The sequence below is a fragment of the Gymnodraco acuticeps genome, unplaced genomic scaffold (genome assembly GCF_902827175.1).
Source record: "Gymnodraco acuticeps unplaced genomic scaffold, fGymAcu1.1, whole genome shotgun sequence".
In the NCBI taxonomy this organism is placed as follows: Eukaryota; Metazoa; Chordata; class Actinopteri; order Perciformes; family Bathydraconidae; genus Gymnodraco; species Gymnodraco acuticeps.
In genome coordinates this window covers 426,562-445,000 of record NW_022990309.1, presented here as the reverse complement: position 1 = coordinate 445,000, position 18,439 = coordinate 426,562, and the positions used below count along the sequence as shown (strand labels likewise).

Below are 18,439 nucleotides of genomic sequence, written 5' to 3'. Positions count from 1 at the left end.
TTTGACATTAAGATGAGGTTATTTATTTTGTATTTATGTTTGTACACACGGAACTGTCATGCAACCAATGTGTGCTTACCCACATTCTGACTTCAATATGGTATTTATAAATGAACTAATTCATGACAATGTGTGCATTTCTTAAACAGTTGATTTACCTTAAAGGTAACAGAAGCTTTGGTGCAGTAGAAGCCTATGGACACAATGGGGTCTTTGGGTGTGCGTTGTTGTGGATTGTTGGAGATGCCTTCTGTCTCTCTCTGCTGGTAGAGGCCTTCCTCCATTTCCTCCTCTGTGCCTACGATGGCTGGAACAAAAGACCAAGCCCAGGTCACCCAACCCATGTCCCCATCTTCAGGACAACCAGACTGCATGTAGAGGTCTGGGCTGGAGAACTGGTTAGTCCCCTGTCCATCCATATCCTCCTCCATTCCTGAAGGGGATAAAGATATAATCAAATAATCTGCATCAGATGATTTAGATTCATTTTAAAACAGTCACAGTTTTATACTTTAAAACTTACAAATATCTGGTGCACACAAAGTAGACACAATTATAAAAATGCACAACCCCACCCCTAACCCTTACACCTATTAAGATTTGTTTAAATAAATGGGGCAATTGTCTTTCGCAAATTATATTTCAAATGTGTACACAAGTAGTGGTAGTATTTTTGTCAAATATATATATATTGCATTAAAATGAGGGCTCAGATTAAACACTTAATTCCCATGCTTTAAATCCTTTTAAAGATGCAGGTTCTCAGAACACACTGGTCAAACAGAGGGAAAGTTCTTTACAATGGGAGTGTATGTGCCTAAAGCAGCACACTCAATTAATTTCCCTTCAAGGTAGTTTAATACAAGCAAGATAATTCAGCTCTCTACTGAACACACACAGACAGCACAGAAAGGCAGACTCATGCAGGTGCGTGAGTCCAGTAAATGTGTTGGTACACTGCTGCACGAGTAGGAGACAGAAAGAGAGAGAGGAAGGAGGGCACAGGGGGTCAGCCAGCACCCTGACAGAAGAGAGCCCTGACTTGGCTCAGTGGATCATTGTGGTCAGGGCTTTCTGAGTGGTACCCAGCAGCACAAACGCACGCAGTGAGGAGTTGGGTCACATATTTGATGTAAAGCCAGCAGAATGAAATGAAGGCCATGGAGAAAGCAGACTAGGAGCCATAAGCATTATCCAAGTTTGGTAAGGTGAAGGTTAGAAAGAGTGGAAAACCTCTTTGCTTCAACGAATACACAGAATGCAAGCGGTTCTCTGGAGCACTGGCTAACATAAAACACCAGGTTCACAGCAAGTGAAGAGGGGAATGTAAAAAGTGGTGGGAGAAGACACTGGAGGAAGTATTGCCTGGACATACCAAAGGGCAGAATTCCCAAACATAGTTTAAAAAATCCAAGGATTGAAGATTATTGGATGTAGACACTGTCAAAGGCCAGTCCTTGCGTCTCCAAAGCCACTTTACTCTATTATTTATTCTTATCATTGTTTCTCAGCAAACTATATGGGGTTTAACAGGTTCCCCAAACCACCATGCAGAGCTTCGATCTACGAGGCTGACCTCTGAACTCACCCTATCGTGTCTGTTTTTTTTACAAATCGGGAGAGAGGAAGCTAATGTCAGTACACAAGAATGTGTAATCCCGTTCCTAACAGCCACATAACCTCTGAGAGAATCATACTGTCTGTGAGGTCACAGTTTAGGAATCCCAGAGGCTAAGGCGCAGAAAATAATGAGATATTTTTAATTAAATCTTTCACTTTGCGAACTGACAGTTGGAAATCCCAAATTATGGTTTTTAATATCTCTCCCTTCCCCCAATCTCCCTGTAGGATTGTATCTATAATTTCTCAGTTTCTTTATTTTTTTCCCTCCATGGAAGCCTTTGAGGTGTCAGTTCAACAAGTTAAGCTCTTTTGCTTCACGTCACAGCCTGACGAAGCCTACGTTTGAATTGGAAGGCAATCAAAATAAAAGCACAATTACCAATCAAGTGATCAAAACAGACCGGCTTAAGAAGACTTTGATGTATTAATCCAAAGGAGTACCTCAAAAATTCCCAGAGAGAGATGAGGGCTGGCTCAAATGTATGCGGCTGTAGAGTTGAGCCTGACAACCACACAGGTATAAAATACAACCAACAATGTTCTCGATTTAACATAAAAGCAATTATAGTATGAATAGATCTGTTTGTGGACAACTCACAGTATCCGATTGGAACCACATAAGCATGCACATGTCCACAAGGCAAGCTTAGAAGCACTGTGTAATAGGATGTGTCAGGATCATGGTTGGCCAAGGCCTCCAGTCCAGGCAGAGATGTATTTTTGGGTAGGTGTGTAAGTGAGTGAATGGCTGAATGACATTGAGACAGTTAGAGGGGCGGAGTGATAGAAGGCAGTGCCCTCACAGGCCAGTAGATGTCTCCCCATGTTTATAGAGGGAGAAGTGGACTGTGTTATCTGACAGAGTAAAGGAGTCTCTGCTGGCTTCTTGTGCATGCTTTGTCTAAACACACACACACACACACACATACACACACAGTGTGTGTGTTTATATTTTACCGCAATGACTGTAATACTTGAAGAGACCAGGCTCTAACAGTAAATACACACAATGCGCGTGTATGTGTATTTACTGTTAGAGCCTGCTCTCTTCAAGTATTACAGTCGTTGCGGTAAAATATAAACCACTCTGCAAGACAAAAACCTGTTTCTTCCATGTTCACAGATTTCTAAACTCAAATGGTCTCAAATTCTTGAGACCATCTTGTCTAATGCAGACAGAAAGTGGCCACTGGGTGATACATGTGTGATGGTCCCTTACATTTGATAGGACTCTGAGTACTCATTCAAACCAAACTCAAAATACTTAAAAGTGGAACATCACAAAGTGATGTTCCACTTTTAATTAGCAAAACAAACATTCAAATTAAGAAAAAGAAGAATATAATACAAGAGTAAGTATGAGTAAAACAAAAAAAGAAACACACGAGTACAGAGGGAATTGGAGCCAGATTACACGACTCACCACAGGCAGCCTATGGGAAATCAGATGAATGTGATGAAGTACTATGTATAAAACTGGGATCATGTTCCAGCAATCATGTGACAATGATTGTTTCCTACAAACCACAACCCACTAAAAATGAATATGCTGGGAGGCCAAGTCGTTCACTATAAGGGTCAACATACCTGAATGTTCATTACCTCAATGTCTGTACTGGTTAGGAAGAATACACTGCATCTTTTGTATGTAAATAAAAAAGCATTTGAGCTGTAACTCTGAAATTAAAATGCTGAAACCATATATTTCTGCAGAAGCCCAAACACCTCCCAACAAATACACACGCCCTCTACTTCAGCTTCTTCACGCTGTCAATTACCTCCAGCATAACAAGATCTGGAGTGCTCAGGTTCGCAGAGCTGGTCCTCACTTGTATATTTTTGTGATGGGATACTAATTCATTCTCAGAGGCTCCGCATAGCAGTAGCATGACAGCGTCTCTTACATCTGGCATTGGACACTGAATTAGAAGCTGCGCCAACTTGCAGTAAAAGTTCCAGGCCAGCAGGCAGGGAGCAAGTCAGAGGGAGTGAGCAAGTAGATATATTGTGTTGGGTGCCTACCACTTCCCCTGCACCATCATTTGCTCCTGGTGCTACAGAGGCTGATTTAGCCCAGTGGGACCTGGGACTGGATCCTGTTCTATTTGGCTGAAATGAGGATGAGCAGTTGGGGTGTTTAGGGAATGAAGTGGGGTTTATAAAGGGGGTGGCTGTAGCTACAGTATTCAAAGTACATGTATATATGTGTGTTATATTGTGTGTGTATGCAAGAAAACTGGCTGCATGTGAAGGTTTTGCTCAGCTCCTGGATGTGGGAAGTGTGATTTTCCCACTAGTTCTCGAATCTCAAAGACACAGATGTGCCTGTATTTGATTCATCATTGTGCATTCCCTTCATCCTGCTCTCTCTATCCACATGGAGGGGATCAGGCCTGATGACAACAGTGTGTGTTGAGTTACACGCTACAACTTTTGTTTGTGGAAAAAGCAGGAGGAGTGCACACCATGGTCAAAGTGATGTTAAATGTCCCGTTTAGGAACAACAGCAGCTTAAGGACAGACATAGCCCCTGAACAGAACAAGGCAACATGCAGGGCGTCATAGGACGAAAATGCTGTCTGAAGAAAAGCATCAAAGCGCTGTGTATGGTCTGATGGCTCATTTCAGATCTTGCAACTACATTTTTTCTGAGAGAAATGACTGCTGCAGAAACTGCACTGACACACATGCTATATCGCTGTGATACCTCAGTACATCATTTCCAAATACATTTTTCTAAAACAGAATAATGGTTGTTTCTGCAACGACAAGGGCCCTCAGCTTTTAAAAAGAGGACTGCCTTATTCTACTCATTTGTAGGTGAAGAAATAAATAAAAAGCAAAAAATGACAACATGACAACATGACTTAACTCATGTACTAACATATGCAAGTTTTAGCAACTGATGGTCATGATTTGGAAAATTGTACTGACAGAAGGGCAACCTGAAAGCTGATTAGTTAGGGAGCATTCACTTTTGAAATGCCCTAAGCATTGAGTCCCTGGTTTGACTCACAGACATAACATTTCCAAATACAAGGTGTTTTAAAGAAAATATGCCAGGATGTTTTAAAATATTGAAGATAAAATAAATCAAGCTAGACTTTTTTTTAACAACAAATCAAAAATAAATAAATAACAAAACTCACCAGGTAAAATGTTGCCAGCCTCTCTGACTTGCACATTTCTCTCTTCTTCCTCCCCCTCTTTGTGTCCTCCGATTTCCCCGTAGTAGAGGGAAATTATCAGCTCCAAAATGCGAATAAACATGGGCAGCTGCTGATCAGTAATGGACAGTTTCAAGCTCTCAACCATTGTGTGGATCTGAGGATACATAGAGAAGAAAAATGTGACATTTGATGTGTTCAGTTATATGCATAGATCATTTTGGTGTGGACCCTAATAGGTCATATTTGCTCCAGTTTAAGTGATATGATCACCTACAGGTACACACCACACATTATGAATGCAAGTGAATGTATAGTTTAACTAGAAGGAAGTAGATATATATCCCAAACAAAATGAAAAATATTAGGACAAAAGAACCTAGAGTTTTAGAGATTTAAAATGCATCAGCAAAATAATGAAGATGACCTTTTCTATCAGAAAAAGTTGTCATGTCATACACTGAGTGGAACAATGACAGCAACAGCCTGTGACCATTAGTCAGTGAGCAGAGGACTTTATTTCTAAACAAAAGCTTTGTTTTGAAATGTAGCTAATTTGAGAGGGATTCTCAACAATCAGTGGTGTCATCTAAAAAGCTTCATGGGTGTTTCAATTACACAACATGTTCTTGAACAATCAATTAATAAGTTGGCAAATACAAGACAGTGTAGTCCTCCTTAGGGAAGCATTTTCAAACATATCAAAGTGCCCCTTGATATAACTTAAATGAGTTCAATCAGTTTAACCTAGAGAATACATCCTCAATCGTTTGTGTTTTTAGAAGAAAATTATAATTAACAAGGGATTGCCAACTTTTCAAGTTGCTCACTTTGATGACGGATGGGATCTTGGAATTGATGTTTTCGTAGGTAAAATGAAGACGGGTTCTGAAGGAGCATTTGTACAGCAGCGGGTCCTGGTAAAAGTCGATCTTGCCACTAGCATTCCGCTTGTCCAAGCACACTGTACAGTCAGCAAAGTTGATCACTTTCCTTAAGACCAGCTCTGGAGCTTCATTGATAAAAAAGAAAAGAAAATGAATGTAGATACATTTTGCATTGAACATATAAGGGGTTGACCCATTTCACTTGACACTCATCCAACATGTGTATTAGACACATGTATGTACACATATGTGTTCACACAAAGAAATGCAGGCTTTAAAGAGGTAGCATTAAACCAAAAACAATACAAGCATACACACACTAACAGAGAGCAGGCTCTAACAGTAAATCATTGTGTGTGCATGTGTGTGTGTGTGCATGTGTGTGTGTGTGTGTGTGTGCGTGCGTGTGTGCGTGTGTGCGTGCGTGTGTGCGTGTGTGCGTGTGTGTGTGCGTGTGTGTGTGTGTGTGTGTGCGCGTTGACTCTGACTCACTCGCCCTTGACAGACTAATAACAGGATTCATAATTCCCTGAATATGTTATTGTTCTTAGCAGTGCCAGTAACTACTGTTGTAACCACTACTTGCTTTACTGGACATTTTGGAATAGGGCTCCCTTAGTTGGACACATCCATTAGACACTACTCTACTGAGGATCAGTCACTGTCCAGTTCATTTACCTGTTGTGTCTTTGCATTTTTATTTATTTTTTATTTAACTTTTATTTAACCAGATAAAAAGCATTGAGATACAACCTCATTTACAATGCTGACCTGGCCAAGAAACGTTACACAGCAACGTTACACATTATTACACATAACACAGACATGTAAAATACAGAGATCAAAACTAAGTAAACAAAAAGACGAAAAGCAGTCACTACATTGTGCACATTAGGACAGTAAGAAAGGTACACTACTTATTACTGCAAGAGCAGCTGGTGGTAAGGACTTCAGACAACTTCAATTTAAAACATGCTATAGGGACAAGTGCCCTCAGTTTGAGGTTTGATTGAAGGTCATTCCAAGACCATGGACCATAATAAAAAAGACTTCTTTTTCCAGCCTCAGTCCGCACAGCAGGAACCTGGACCCGTATCCAGGCACTGGATCTGAGGCTGTGAGAGTCACAAACTGGAGCAAATCTGGCACATATATACAGTGGAAGCTTACCTAAAATGGCTTTATACATTAATAAAAACCAATGCTGCATCCTACGCATACTAAGTGAGGCCAATCCAGTTAGGCTATAGTGTGCAATGATGAGTCCTATAGGGTGCATCTGATATAACGCAGTGCAGCATGGTAGAGTGGGACAAGTTTGGCCAAAACAGTGGGACAGGCAAATCTATAAATGGTATCACCGTAGTCAAGCTGGGACAGGAATAAGCCAGAGACCAACCTTTTACGGGAAGAAGTTGAAAAACAACATTTAAGTCTGTAAAGGAAGCCAAGAGTGAATTTCAATTTCTTTGTTAGAACTTCAATGTGGTGTTTGAAGATATTTGTAGGTATCGACAAACTCAACAGAGATGCCATCAATGGTGTCAATTGAGAGGCAAGAGGACGCTGACTTGGGAGCAAAGAGCATTGCTTTGGTTTTCTTACTGTTCAATAGCAGTTTGGAATCAAGAAGCACATGCTGCAGCGTGATCAAATCTGATTTTAAATTGGAAACGGCCATATCCAGAGAAGGAGCACATGAGTATACAATAGTGTCATCAATGCAAGATGAAGCTCACTCTGTGTCGAAGCCCATCCTGCATTGGACCTAAGTTCAAGTATCTTGGAGTCATATTGGACTCGAACTTGACTTCTAAGAAACATATTAAGAAAGTATCCAATACTATTATATTCAACTTGCAACAATTTAAACAAATTAGAGAATGCAATTCCTGAAGAAATTGCTAGTGGGAATGCTTTATGCTGAATGTCTGACGCTAAAATGCTATGCTGAAATGTACTGTGTAAGAAGAAAGTGAACAGTTTAGATTGAAATGATACATGAACACTGGGGGCTTGAATGTGTGATGAGAGATCAAACATGCAGAGCTCCTACAGAACCAGAGTCACTGAAATGCTGGAGACACTGAAATGGTTAACTGTCAGACAGAGGTCAACTTATATTTTATTACATTTTGTCAGAAATATTACAGTGACTCACTCACCAGATATATTATCACAAAGGTTTATAGCGCAATATGCACAACATAACTATCAAACACGACATACAATAGAAGGAAGGTTTGTATTACCCAAATTTAAATCAAATATGGGACAGAAAACAGTACAGAGCCGTGATCAGCTGGAACTCTTTACCGGTCCACATCATTCAGGAACATTCTCAAGTACATTTCAAAAGTTGCTAAAAAAATATTTAATTATTACAAAGTACATTTGAACTGTGCATGTGGCTTTGTATGCATATGTTATTATGTACACTTATTTGTATTTACTTTTGTTTGGCCTTACGATGGCGATAATTGGATGACCATTTTAGTTTTCACTTCATTTCACTGTAAATTGCATGAAATTATGAGCTGTTTGTTTTAATTTTGTTGTATGTATGTTTATGTATGTTTTGAGTGTGTGAGGACCCCAGGAAGAATAGCCAATGCTCATGCTAGTGCTAATGGAGATCCTAATAGAGACAAAGACAAAGAGAAGAAAAGAAAAGAAAGTAAAAAGGTTTGGAAAAGCAGCAGAATATTTGAACTGCAAACTTCTGAACTAACTTGATGGCGAATGATCTGTCGCCATTGGCAACGGCATTTGATGACACACAATAATACGCTTAGATGCGTTGATGGCTGCATCGTTACCAAACCTGTGAAGTTTTGGGGCGTTTGGAGCAGTTTCACTGAAGCTATGAGAAAGCTGTGTTTCATGGCAAGCATTGTGTTGCCATGGCAACGGCATTTGAAGAAATCTCAAAACTGTCCCGTAGATATGTTCACGGCTGGACTGTTAGCACACATGTGAAGTTTGAGCACTTTTTGAAAATGTTCATAGGAGTTATAGCGACATCATGTTTTATGGCGAGGGATGTGTTTCCATGGAAACGGCATATGGTGAGATCTCAGATTTGGCGTAGAGCTGTTGAGGCATGGACCGGTGATATACAAGTGAAGATTGGGGGACGATTGGATCGTGGCGATTGGACTTACAGCGACATCGTGTTTCATGGCGAGTAGTCTGTCGCCATGGAAACGGCATTTGATGACACCCCATACTACGCTTAGCCATGCGTTCATGGCTGCATCGTTACCATACCTGTGAAGTTTTGGGCTGTTTGGAGTATTTTCACTGAAGTTATGAGAAAACCGTGTTTCAAGGCGAGCATTGTGTTGCCATGGCAACGGCATTTGAAGAAATCTCAAGGCTGGATTGTTAGCACACTGCTATCTGAAGTCTGCTGCTCTGAGCATGTCAGTTGGAGCGATGACATCATCGTGTTCCATTACACAGGTGTTTATATTTGAGCTAACGAGGTGTGTAGAGATCACAGGTTTCCATTGTTCTGAATGAGAGATGAACCTCCTACATGTGAACGTTTTGTGGAAGAACCGTAACAGATATCTGTGAAATTTCAAAACGTGAAGCATGTCAAGGAAGTTGAGTATCTGAAGTGTACTTTTTGTGTAGTTTCGGGTTAATAATGTGGCCTTTTTGGCAGTTTAACTAAAGGTGTGCGGCTGCTACCGTGAGGAAATATCTGCCTGAAATTACAATGGGCTTCAATGGAGGAATGTTGAACGTTTTTGTCCCTTCATGCCCTTAAGAGATATTTTGTTGAATTATTTTTGCTTAATTATTTGTCATTTTTCAAGCTACGGGATGTTTTCCTACGTTTATCATGAAATATTATGTCTCAGGAATGTAGGTTTTGGGAATTATGGCAGGTTTAAAAAAATATATGAAGGCAAATTTCAAGATTTCCTACACTCTAGCTGTGACATCACGCACTCTAGTTAATGTTAAAATCTGAAGAAAACCTCTTTACCAAGGTCTGAACAATGTTTAATATCTCTAAAAGTAAGAATCAGATTTAAAAGTTGGTTTATACGAATAATGTCAGAAAGATGTGTAACATTTTAAAGTTGGAATGAGGTTTCTGAGTGAAAGTATGAATGAACAGTTAGCAGTTGAAGTCGCATGAAGATTTGTTGAAGTGTGAAGATTTTCTCCATTGACTTCAATGTTAAAAATGTGATGTATTATGGGATGTATCTCTGGAATTATGAAAGTTATGAACGAGAAAAGTAATAGCCATCGATTCTCGACCGAGTTTCTGCAATGTTCAATGCGGGAGGAGAAGCGTGGCAAAATACCGGCAGAATAATAATAAACTTTTCGTGCGTAGCATAACATATAGTGGGAATGCTGTATCAGCATTCCCACTAAATCAGACCTTTCTTAACTGTCAATGCTGCAAAGTCATACCTCCACTGTATGATTCTATCCCATATTGAACACTGTTTTACAAACTGGTCGTTTGCTTTTGCCACAAACCTGAAACCGATATAACAGCTGTACAAGAGAGCTATCAAGGTTTTTGACGGAAAGCCATATTCATACCACCACTGTACCATCCTTGAAAAACACAATTTCTTGAGCTTTGACAATTTTAAGTCTTTTAAAAGTATGTGCTTTGTTTATAAATGTTTACATGGACTGGCTTCATGTGAATTCATCCACAAAAAACACACTGGATGCTGCCCTAGGTCAGAAACCAGAGGAGACTGTGAAGTCCACCGTAGACAGACCACTTTTGCACAAAATGTACTTTCCATTAAAGGCAGCTCTTTGTGGAATAGCCTCCCAACTGAGATACGGGATTGTCCCACAATCAATAGTTTTAAAGGTCAACTCAAAGAATGGTTGAGAAACAAACAGACGTGCAATCACCGCTACATGCACTTTTATACAGGGTTAACTCATCTTGCACTTTATGTAGCGCTTGTATCTTCTCTTGCACTTGATATGTCGTTGCTGCTATATTGTACTGCCATGTGGTAAATACTTGTGTATGCTGCTCTTGCTCTTTTTGCATATGATTTATTTGTTTTTTCTATGTTTGTAAAATGTAATTTTCTTAAATGTTTTATGTGAGGGACTGCGGATGGAAATTAGCTTAAAGCTAAATCTGGCCCTATTACGCTTGATACATTTGAATGTTTTAAGTGTTCATTACTGTGCATTGTCCCTGCCAAATAGTAAATAAAGTAAGTAAAACTTTATTTATATAGCACCCTTCTCAACACGGATGTACAAAGTGCTTTACAGTACAGTACACAGGACACAAATAAACGATTAAATAAACATGCTCCAGGGTGACTTGGAGAGGGTCTGAGTCCGACCCTTGTCAATTAACTACAGGGGTCCCTCAGGGCTCTGTTCTTGGTCCCCTCCTCTTCTCCCTGTACACAAACTCGCTTGGATCAGTCATTAGCCCGCATGGTTTTTCATACCACTGCTACGCTGATGACACCCAATTAATTCTGTCCTTTCCCCGCTCAGAGACCCAGGTCGTTGCACGCATCTCTGCTTGTCTAGCTGACATCTCTCAGTGGATGTCTGCTCATCACCTCAAACTCAACCTTGACAAGACTGAGCTGCTCTTCCTTCCGGGAAAAGATTGTCCCACTCTTGACCTAACAATCAACATCGGCACCTCAGTTGTTTCCCCGACTCAGACTGCAAGGAATCTGGGTGTGACCCTAGATAACAACCTGTCCTTCACTGCTACAACCCGTTGCTGCAGATACACGCTTTACAACATCAGGAAGATACGTCCCCAGCTGACCCAGAAAGCCATGCAGGTTCTGGTCCAGGCTCTCGTCATCTCACCCAGCTCATCCAGAATGCAGCGGCTCGTCTGGTCTTCAACCTTCCTAAATTCTCCCACACCACTCCGCTCCTCCGCTCCCTTCACTGGCTTCCGGTAACTGCTAGAATCCACTTCAAGACACTGGTACTTGCTTACCATGCTGCGAATGGATCTGGCCCTTCGTACATCCAGGACATGGTTAAACCGTACACCCCAGCGCGTGCACTACGCTCTGCATTAGCCAAACGACTCGCTGCGCCCTCGCTACGAGGGGGACCCAAGTTCCCAACGGCGAAAACACGTGGGTTTGCTGTCCTGGCTCCAGGATGGTGGAATGAGCTCCCCATTGACATCAGGACAGCAGATAGCTTGCACATCTTCCGGCGCAAACTGAAAACTCATCTCTTTCGACTCTACTTCGAGCGATAGAACTATTAACGAAGCACTTTTATACTAATAAAGGACTAGCTTTTCTAAAGCCAGTTGAGTAGCACTTGAAATGTGTTTGCTCTATGAAACCTGATGTACTTTTATGATTCTGTTTTCTTCAAGTTGTATTTTGTTGGACGAACGCACTTATTGTAAGTCGCTTTGGATAAAAACGTCAGCTAAATGCAATGTAATGTAATGTAATGTAATGCTCCAATCAGACTGAGACTTCTCTAGCAGCTCACATTATGCATTTACACAAACAGCCATGACCTTAGTTTGAACAAACAAACTTAAACACATATTGTAATAGGTTCCTGTCTCAGTGGATGTACTAGTTAATCCAAGAAATGTTAGTAGCCATTGCTCACCAGTAATGTCCATGAAGGCCCTCTCCCATATATCGTCCACAGTGTAGCACTCTGCTGAGGTAATGTTGACCGACAGCACAATGTCATCCTCCACGTACTTAAGGATCAGGTTGTTCACCACAATGTTCACGTTGTTCACAACACGTCTGATCAGACTCTGCACGTAACCTGCGAACACAAACAAAACATGAGAAACATCTCAATCTGCGAAAAATGTAAATCAAATTACAGTGGCGAGCCGTCAGGGCCCTCTCTGAGAGCCTAAGATATTTTACAAAATAATATTTAAAAACATTAAAAAAATATTTATTTATTTTTATATTTAAATGGTATCTCGCAGGACAGTGCACCCAGCAGGTGCCTCCAGCAGACCCACCCCCCCCCCCCCCCCATGTTAGCCGAAATCTAAAATTCACCCGTCAAAATGTCGCTTATTGTTTAGGTGTCCTTTGACACTCAGGCAGTCATATCATTAGCTAGAACTAGCTAGATCTGATCGATATGGACATAAACGCGGGTGAAGTCTAATCGGACAGGAGAGAGAGATCAGAGATCAGCTGCTGCTGACGGAGAAAAAGAGCCCTGCCTCTCCCCACCTCTGTTGCTAAATCCACCGCGGAGAATAAACAGAAGGGCAACCATGGAAACCATGCTCGGAAGTCTTCTTCGCTGCTTTTGGTGTATTTTTTGGCGGAAGTACAGCGCCACTTACAGGCCCGGCATATGTACTACAGCGTCTCCAGCGTGTCCAGCGGTCTCGCAATAGGCACGTTTCTGCTGCCTATTGCGTGTGGATGGAATATTTCGGTTCGTTTGCGTTACCGTTCTCGTGTGGCTCCAGCCTAAATCTCCACCTCTGTGCGCGATAGTGCCCGCTTTCCGCTTGGTATGCACCTCGCTGTTTATCCAGGCCTTTTGATTTGGGAATGTTCATACAGTAACCTTCGGTACCACGTCATCGATGCATTTCCCAATGTAGCAGATGACTGCATCCGTGTGTGTGTTGATATTTTCGTCCTCAAACACACACACCACTCCGTAGATTCAAAGCAGTGCTGCAGAGCTAAGTCTGACTCCTCCATCAAGCGCTGTATAGGGATTTTATCCGAAGGACTCCAAAGCGCTTATAAGCCAAAGTTATATTTTTCCTTTTGCCTTGAAGCTTGATTTCCATAATGACTCCCTCTGAGTATACTCCGCAACCTGCCAGAGCAGCAATTCAAACACTTAACTGCACACATACAGTACACGATACAGAACATTATACATATTTATGCAGGATAGCCATCGAAGGCACAATTAAACTATATTAAAGACAATTTCTGCCAATAATGATAATAAAAAAACACCAAATTGGCTTCCTGTGAGAAAACACTCAATACACATTCATTTTATAATGTGAAGGCTTGACAGTTTATTTCATCACTTACTTTAAAAATGTAATACATTACAGGATTTAAAGAAAATAAAACAGGAACCTTTATATATCGTGGTGATGGAGAGCAAGGGTTAGAGTTATGAAGTTTGTACGAATGGAAAGAAACAGGAATATAAAAATAGAGGGTGAAAGATGGGGGTCGGTGGTTTTGTGGTGAGGAGGCGAAGGGTCTTAGCAACCAAGCACAAGCAGGAGAAAAAGAGCACTGCGATATATTGGGTTTCAGCAGAGCTGGGGGAGCCATCCTGCAGTGTTACATGTCCTGCAGTGTTACCAGTGCCTCATTATGGCCACAATGACACCCAGAAACAGAAGCTTTGTAGGAAAAACATACATGCTAAGGTCATTGCTCAACGAAGTAAGAAAGAACTTAAAATATTACAGACAGGGGACTTTCAAGCATAAAATATGAAAGTATACAGTAATAAATCCTCCTAACCAATGGCATTATTAATTCCTTCCATTTACTGTTAAACAAAGAATTACAAGTTAAACATATAAACCTTTAATACTTTTCCCTTATTTTCCAAACCAAATGTTTGTCTTTCTGGATCCGCATGTCTGGCTCAGGGCATAACAGAACGGATTATTAGGCCAAGTGGTGCTGTAAACAAAAATATTTCCATGACTTGGTTAACTGTTCTGCCACTTGTACACACCTTACCTGCATTAGCATAATCCAAATCACACAATTCTCATGAGGTTGCCATCTGACCAAACAGAGTTGCAGGAAGAGAAGATGGCATATATAAACACAACTCATAAACTAAATGTGTGTCTGACTTTGAGTATATATCAACCTGGCCGAATGTCACTGTGTGTGTGTGTGTGTGTGTGTGTGTGTGTGTGTGTGTGTGTGTGTGTGTGTGTGTGTGTGTGTGTGTGTGTGTGTGTGTGTGTGTGTGTGTGTGTGTGTGTGTGTGTGTGTGTGTGTGTGTGTGTGTGTGTGTGTGTGTGTGTGTGTGTGTGTGGTTCTGGGCTTAGTCAGAATGCTGCTGTCACACCTGCAGCCTGGCAAGCCATCACTTTACCTCCTTTGTTTCTTATTTAGAAAGAGTGTCTCTCTTGCATTCTCTTACACTTGCTATATCTCTTCTTGCCTCGCACTAAGTCCAGGGCCACAATTCTTCTCTCTGCAAGCCATCGCGCTGCTAGAACTTCTGTAAACAATTGACACAGCCAGCACCTGTGTTGCGGCCCACAGAGAAGAAGCCCACTTAAAACTGTTCAACTATAAAATGACTGGAAAAACCAGCTTCTTTATTTGGTCTTAGAACAGGCCAAGTGCTCTCTTCTGTGCAATACAGGAAATAAATACTATACTGTCCTTGATCACAATTTGTCCTGTATATGGAAAGAATAAGTGGCTGTCGAGTGAAGGATTGAAAAGTTTCACACAAAGAAATTACTGTAAGGGCAACTTGCTTGCTTGTTATTCTGAAATATAATCAAGACAGTTAGCTATGTATTCGAGCAAATACATATAGCAGCTACTGTGGGACATAGCAGTTCACACAATTCTATAAATTCCTGCCCTAATTCATTTCCGAAAAAATATAAGGAAAGGGAACAAAGTGGGACTAAGGTCTAAATTCCACCATGGCAAGTTTCCTGTGGAACCATGGAAACACTGCAAGGCTGTGTTATTAATAGTAACTATCACCACCTGATTATGTTAGTCATTCTACTAGCTCTGGGGCCTCTTGTAGTAAAACTGTAGATTCACAGAACAGCAGGTTTCCAGAACAGGACAAAGCTCACACTGGAGAAAGCACCAGTCTTTACTAGTATGGGATATTCTCTTTAAGTAGCATTTTCCAGTAATACCAGAACAGCTGCTGTATTTAGTTTCTGAGCAAAGGCCCCAGTACCAGGACAGCAGTAGCACTGGACCATGGATTTGTCTTAGGAGTGTGTTTGCATTTCAGTCCATGCAAATCTCAATCTCCTCCAATCACACGCATACTTACACAATCATGCATGCATGCACAACTCTTTAACAAATAAATACATTTAGGTACATGCATTCACGCAACCATACATACACATGGATTTAACACACAATATGAGCAATGAAATAAGCCTGTGTAAGTGCATTCTGTGCTTTTTTTGGCAGGACAGGAATACTACCTTCCCCTGAATTTGGTCTGAGCAATATTATTAATATTTATCAAAATGAGAGTGGTTGGGACTTGAAATTGGATTCCATATTTTGTGAAAAATAAGTAGAAGTATAGTACTGTATTGAAGAAGTCACACAATAATATGATGTTGCGGGTGATATAATGTTATAATAAAAGACCTAGGTTGTCAAGAAAGCATTTGGGCACACTGTTAAGACACTACTTAGTAAATGAAAAGAAACACTTTGGGGCTCTTCAGAGAGTTCAGTTTTGCAACTGCTGATCTTGAACATAACTTTGATCCAGTAGGTAGCAGGCTAAAACTAGACTCAAAGTGAGACGTGCCACCAATAAATCTCTTTGAACCAATATAAAACAGAACACATTTTCTTCAGAGTGAATATGACCATTGCAGGAATCCCCCGAAACGGAGAAATGCGGTTCTCACAAACAGTGGCCGCTGGTCCCCCACAAGCAGCAGTAACCATAATCACTCACAGAGTCCCCTAAGGTGGAAGCACTTGGTGTTTGGTCTTTGTGTGACTACCAACCCCATGACATATGAATTAACATCACTATTTTCCACCACATGGAGAACAGGGAGGATAAATTAATTCAGCATGTGAGAGCTTAGGGCCAAATGACTGGATAATTGCTGGTGGTTGCTTTTTAGTGTCGGCCGTGTTTTGTTTTGGTTGTTTTGAAGGGGAGGGGAGCAGGCGCAACACAGAGGTTTGTCGACGTAGATGCTGACGAAGAAGGAAGAAGGGGCATTGCCCTGAGATGGTCTCATCTCATTTTTTTCCAATGGCAATTCCAAACCAACCGTTTAATTTGTTTTTAACATAATAAAGCTACACAGTTTACACTTAGCAGACTTGGAATACTGGACTCGGACTCGAGTCGGTCTCTATCAAGTTTTCTCTCGAGTCTAGATGTACTCTGCCCCAGGCGTGTGCACCTGCGAGGCGAGTTCACGTACCGCGCGCAATTCATTTAAGGAAATAAAACAACCACATTATAAAAGTTGACTTTGATCCCACAGAATGATTACTATTATTTATTTATGTTTATGACCCATCCCTAATAAAATAAAAGTCATTAAGTACAGTGATGGTGGCTAAATCTGAGGTTTTTGAATAGGTGGATCAGAAGAAAAAGAGTATATATTTTCCTGAAAGTTTCCGAATCTCTTAGCAAACTAGGACACATATTTATGTATAAAACACATGACAAAGTGGATTACCCCTAACAGGTGACCGTGATCTTGGCTGATTTCGGCGCTGGCTGCCCCTTCGCTTTCCCTCTCCTATCCTGTATGTGGTTCTGTTTGTGCTTGTGCTCATGTATATCAACCTGTGTGTGTGATGTAGTAATTTCCCCCTGGGGATTAATAAATGATGTGTTCCACTTATTATTACTATATTATTCTTAGGCAAACCTCCTCTGCCTGTTAATTTCCACCTTTTAATAAGTAACACACACACACACACACACACACACACACACACACACACACACACACACACACACACACACCACACACACACACACACACACACACACACACACACACACACACACACACACACACACACACACACACACACACACACACACACACACACACACACACACACACTAAATACACACACAATACATGCACACACACACACACACACACACACACACACACACACACACACACACACACACACACACACACACACACACACACACACCACACACACACACACACACACACCTGGGGGGGATGTATCTAAGGCACCCTGCTTTAACAGCTGTGGAGAGATAATATCTCTTAACATCAGCCTGGAAATGGATCCTCCCCTGATACAGGCAGCCGGGCGTGTAGGTTCATATATTCACGCATACTAGGGCTCTTGGAGTGAACCTCACTGTTGACGGTGACCTAGCTCTTAAAGCTCAAGACCCCCTTCTTTCTCCTTACTTTTTTCTTCTTTTTTTCTCTTTTAAACCCATTTCTTCATATTTAAGTCACTCCTTTGCCAACTACTTTCTCACCTTAGCAGTTTTCTCTCAAACCCTTTTCCCTGCCTTTGGAACTTTTATTTTTTCCTATTTACCCCCCAACAGGTTTGTTAAGTAGTTGAATTAAGTGGCTGACATTGTGCATCTATTCACACTTTAACAAAAATTCAAACTTTAGCTTTATTTTGATCTAAAAATAGATATCTTTAACGTTTTGTAACTGCATCTTGCACGGTTTGTGACGCTATTTAGGCAAAATCTGTCGACAGACACACAGACTTACATGATGAAAAAATACCCAATAGTCATAAATATTTTTGAAGGCCATTATCCAGCCCGAAACAAACAAGGCCATTGTCTCTGAGGTGCTGTGAAGTGGTAGAAAAGGGCAGGCAAGGAATCCATGGCCCTGTAGGAGGCATGTGGTCGAGTGGCCTTGTTGATAAGAGCTATCACTGAGTGATTTATCACAGAGACATCCCCCACACTCTTTCTGGCTGATTTACAGGTTGAAATAGCAGTGCTACACAGCTCCTCCTAAATGCATTCTTACAGTGTAAA

At 41.1% G+C, this 18,439-nt stretch overlaps 1 protein-coding gene across 1 annotated transcript in view; it reads right to left on the bottom strand.

Annotated features, from left to right (window-relative positions):
- LOC117550361 (vacuolar protein sorting-associated protein 13B) overlaps positions 1–18,439 on the bottom strand; it is a 115,556-nt gene that overhangs the window by 58,143 nt on the left and 38,974 nt on the right. Inside the window, exons 5-8 of the mRNA XM_034222777.1 lie at positions 12,305–12,472; positions 5,621–5,802; positions 4,773–4,947; positions 159–433 (exon numbers count right to left, since the gene is read on the bottom strand). Coding sequence (XP_034078668.1) covers positions 159–433; positions 4,773–4,947; positions 5,621–5,802; positions 12,305–12,472 — 800 coding nt within the window. The remainder of the gene's footprint in view (positions 1–158; positions 434–4,772; positions 4,948–5,620; positions 5,803–12,304; positions 12,473–18,439) is intronic.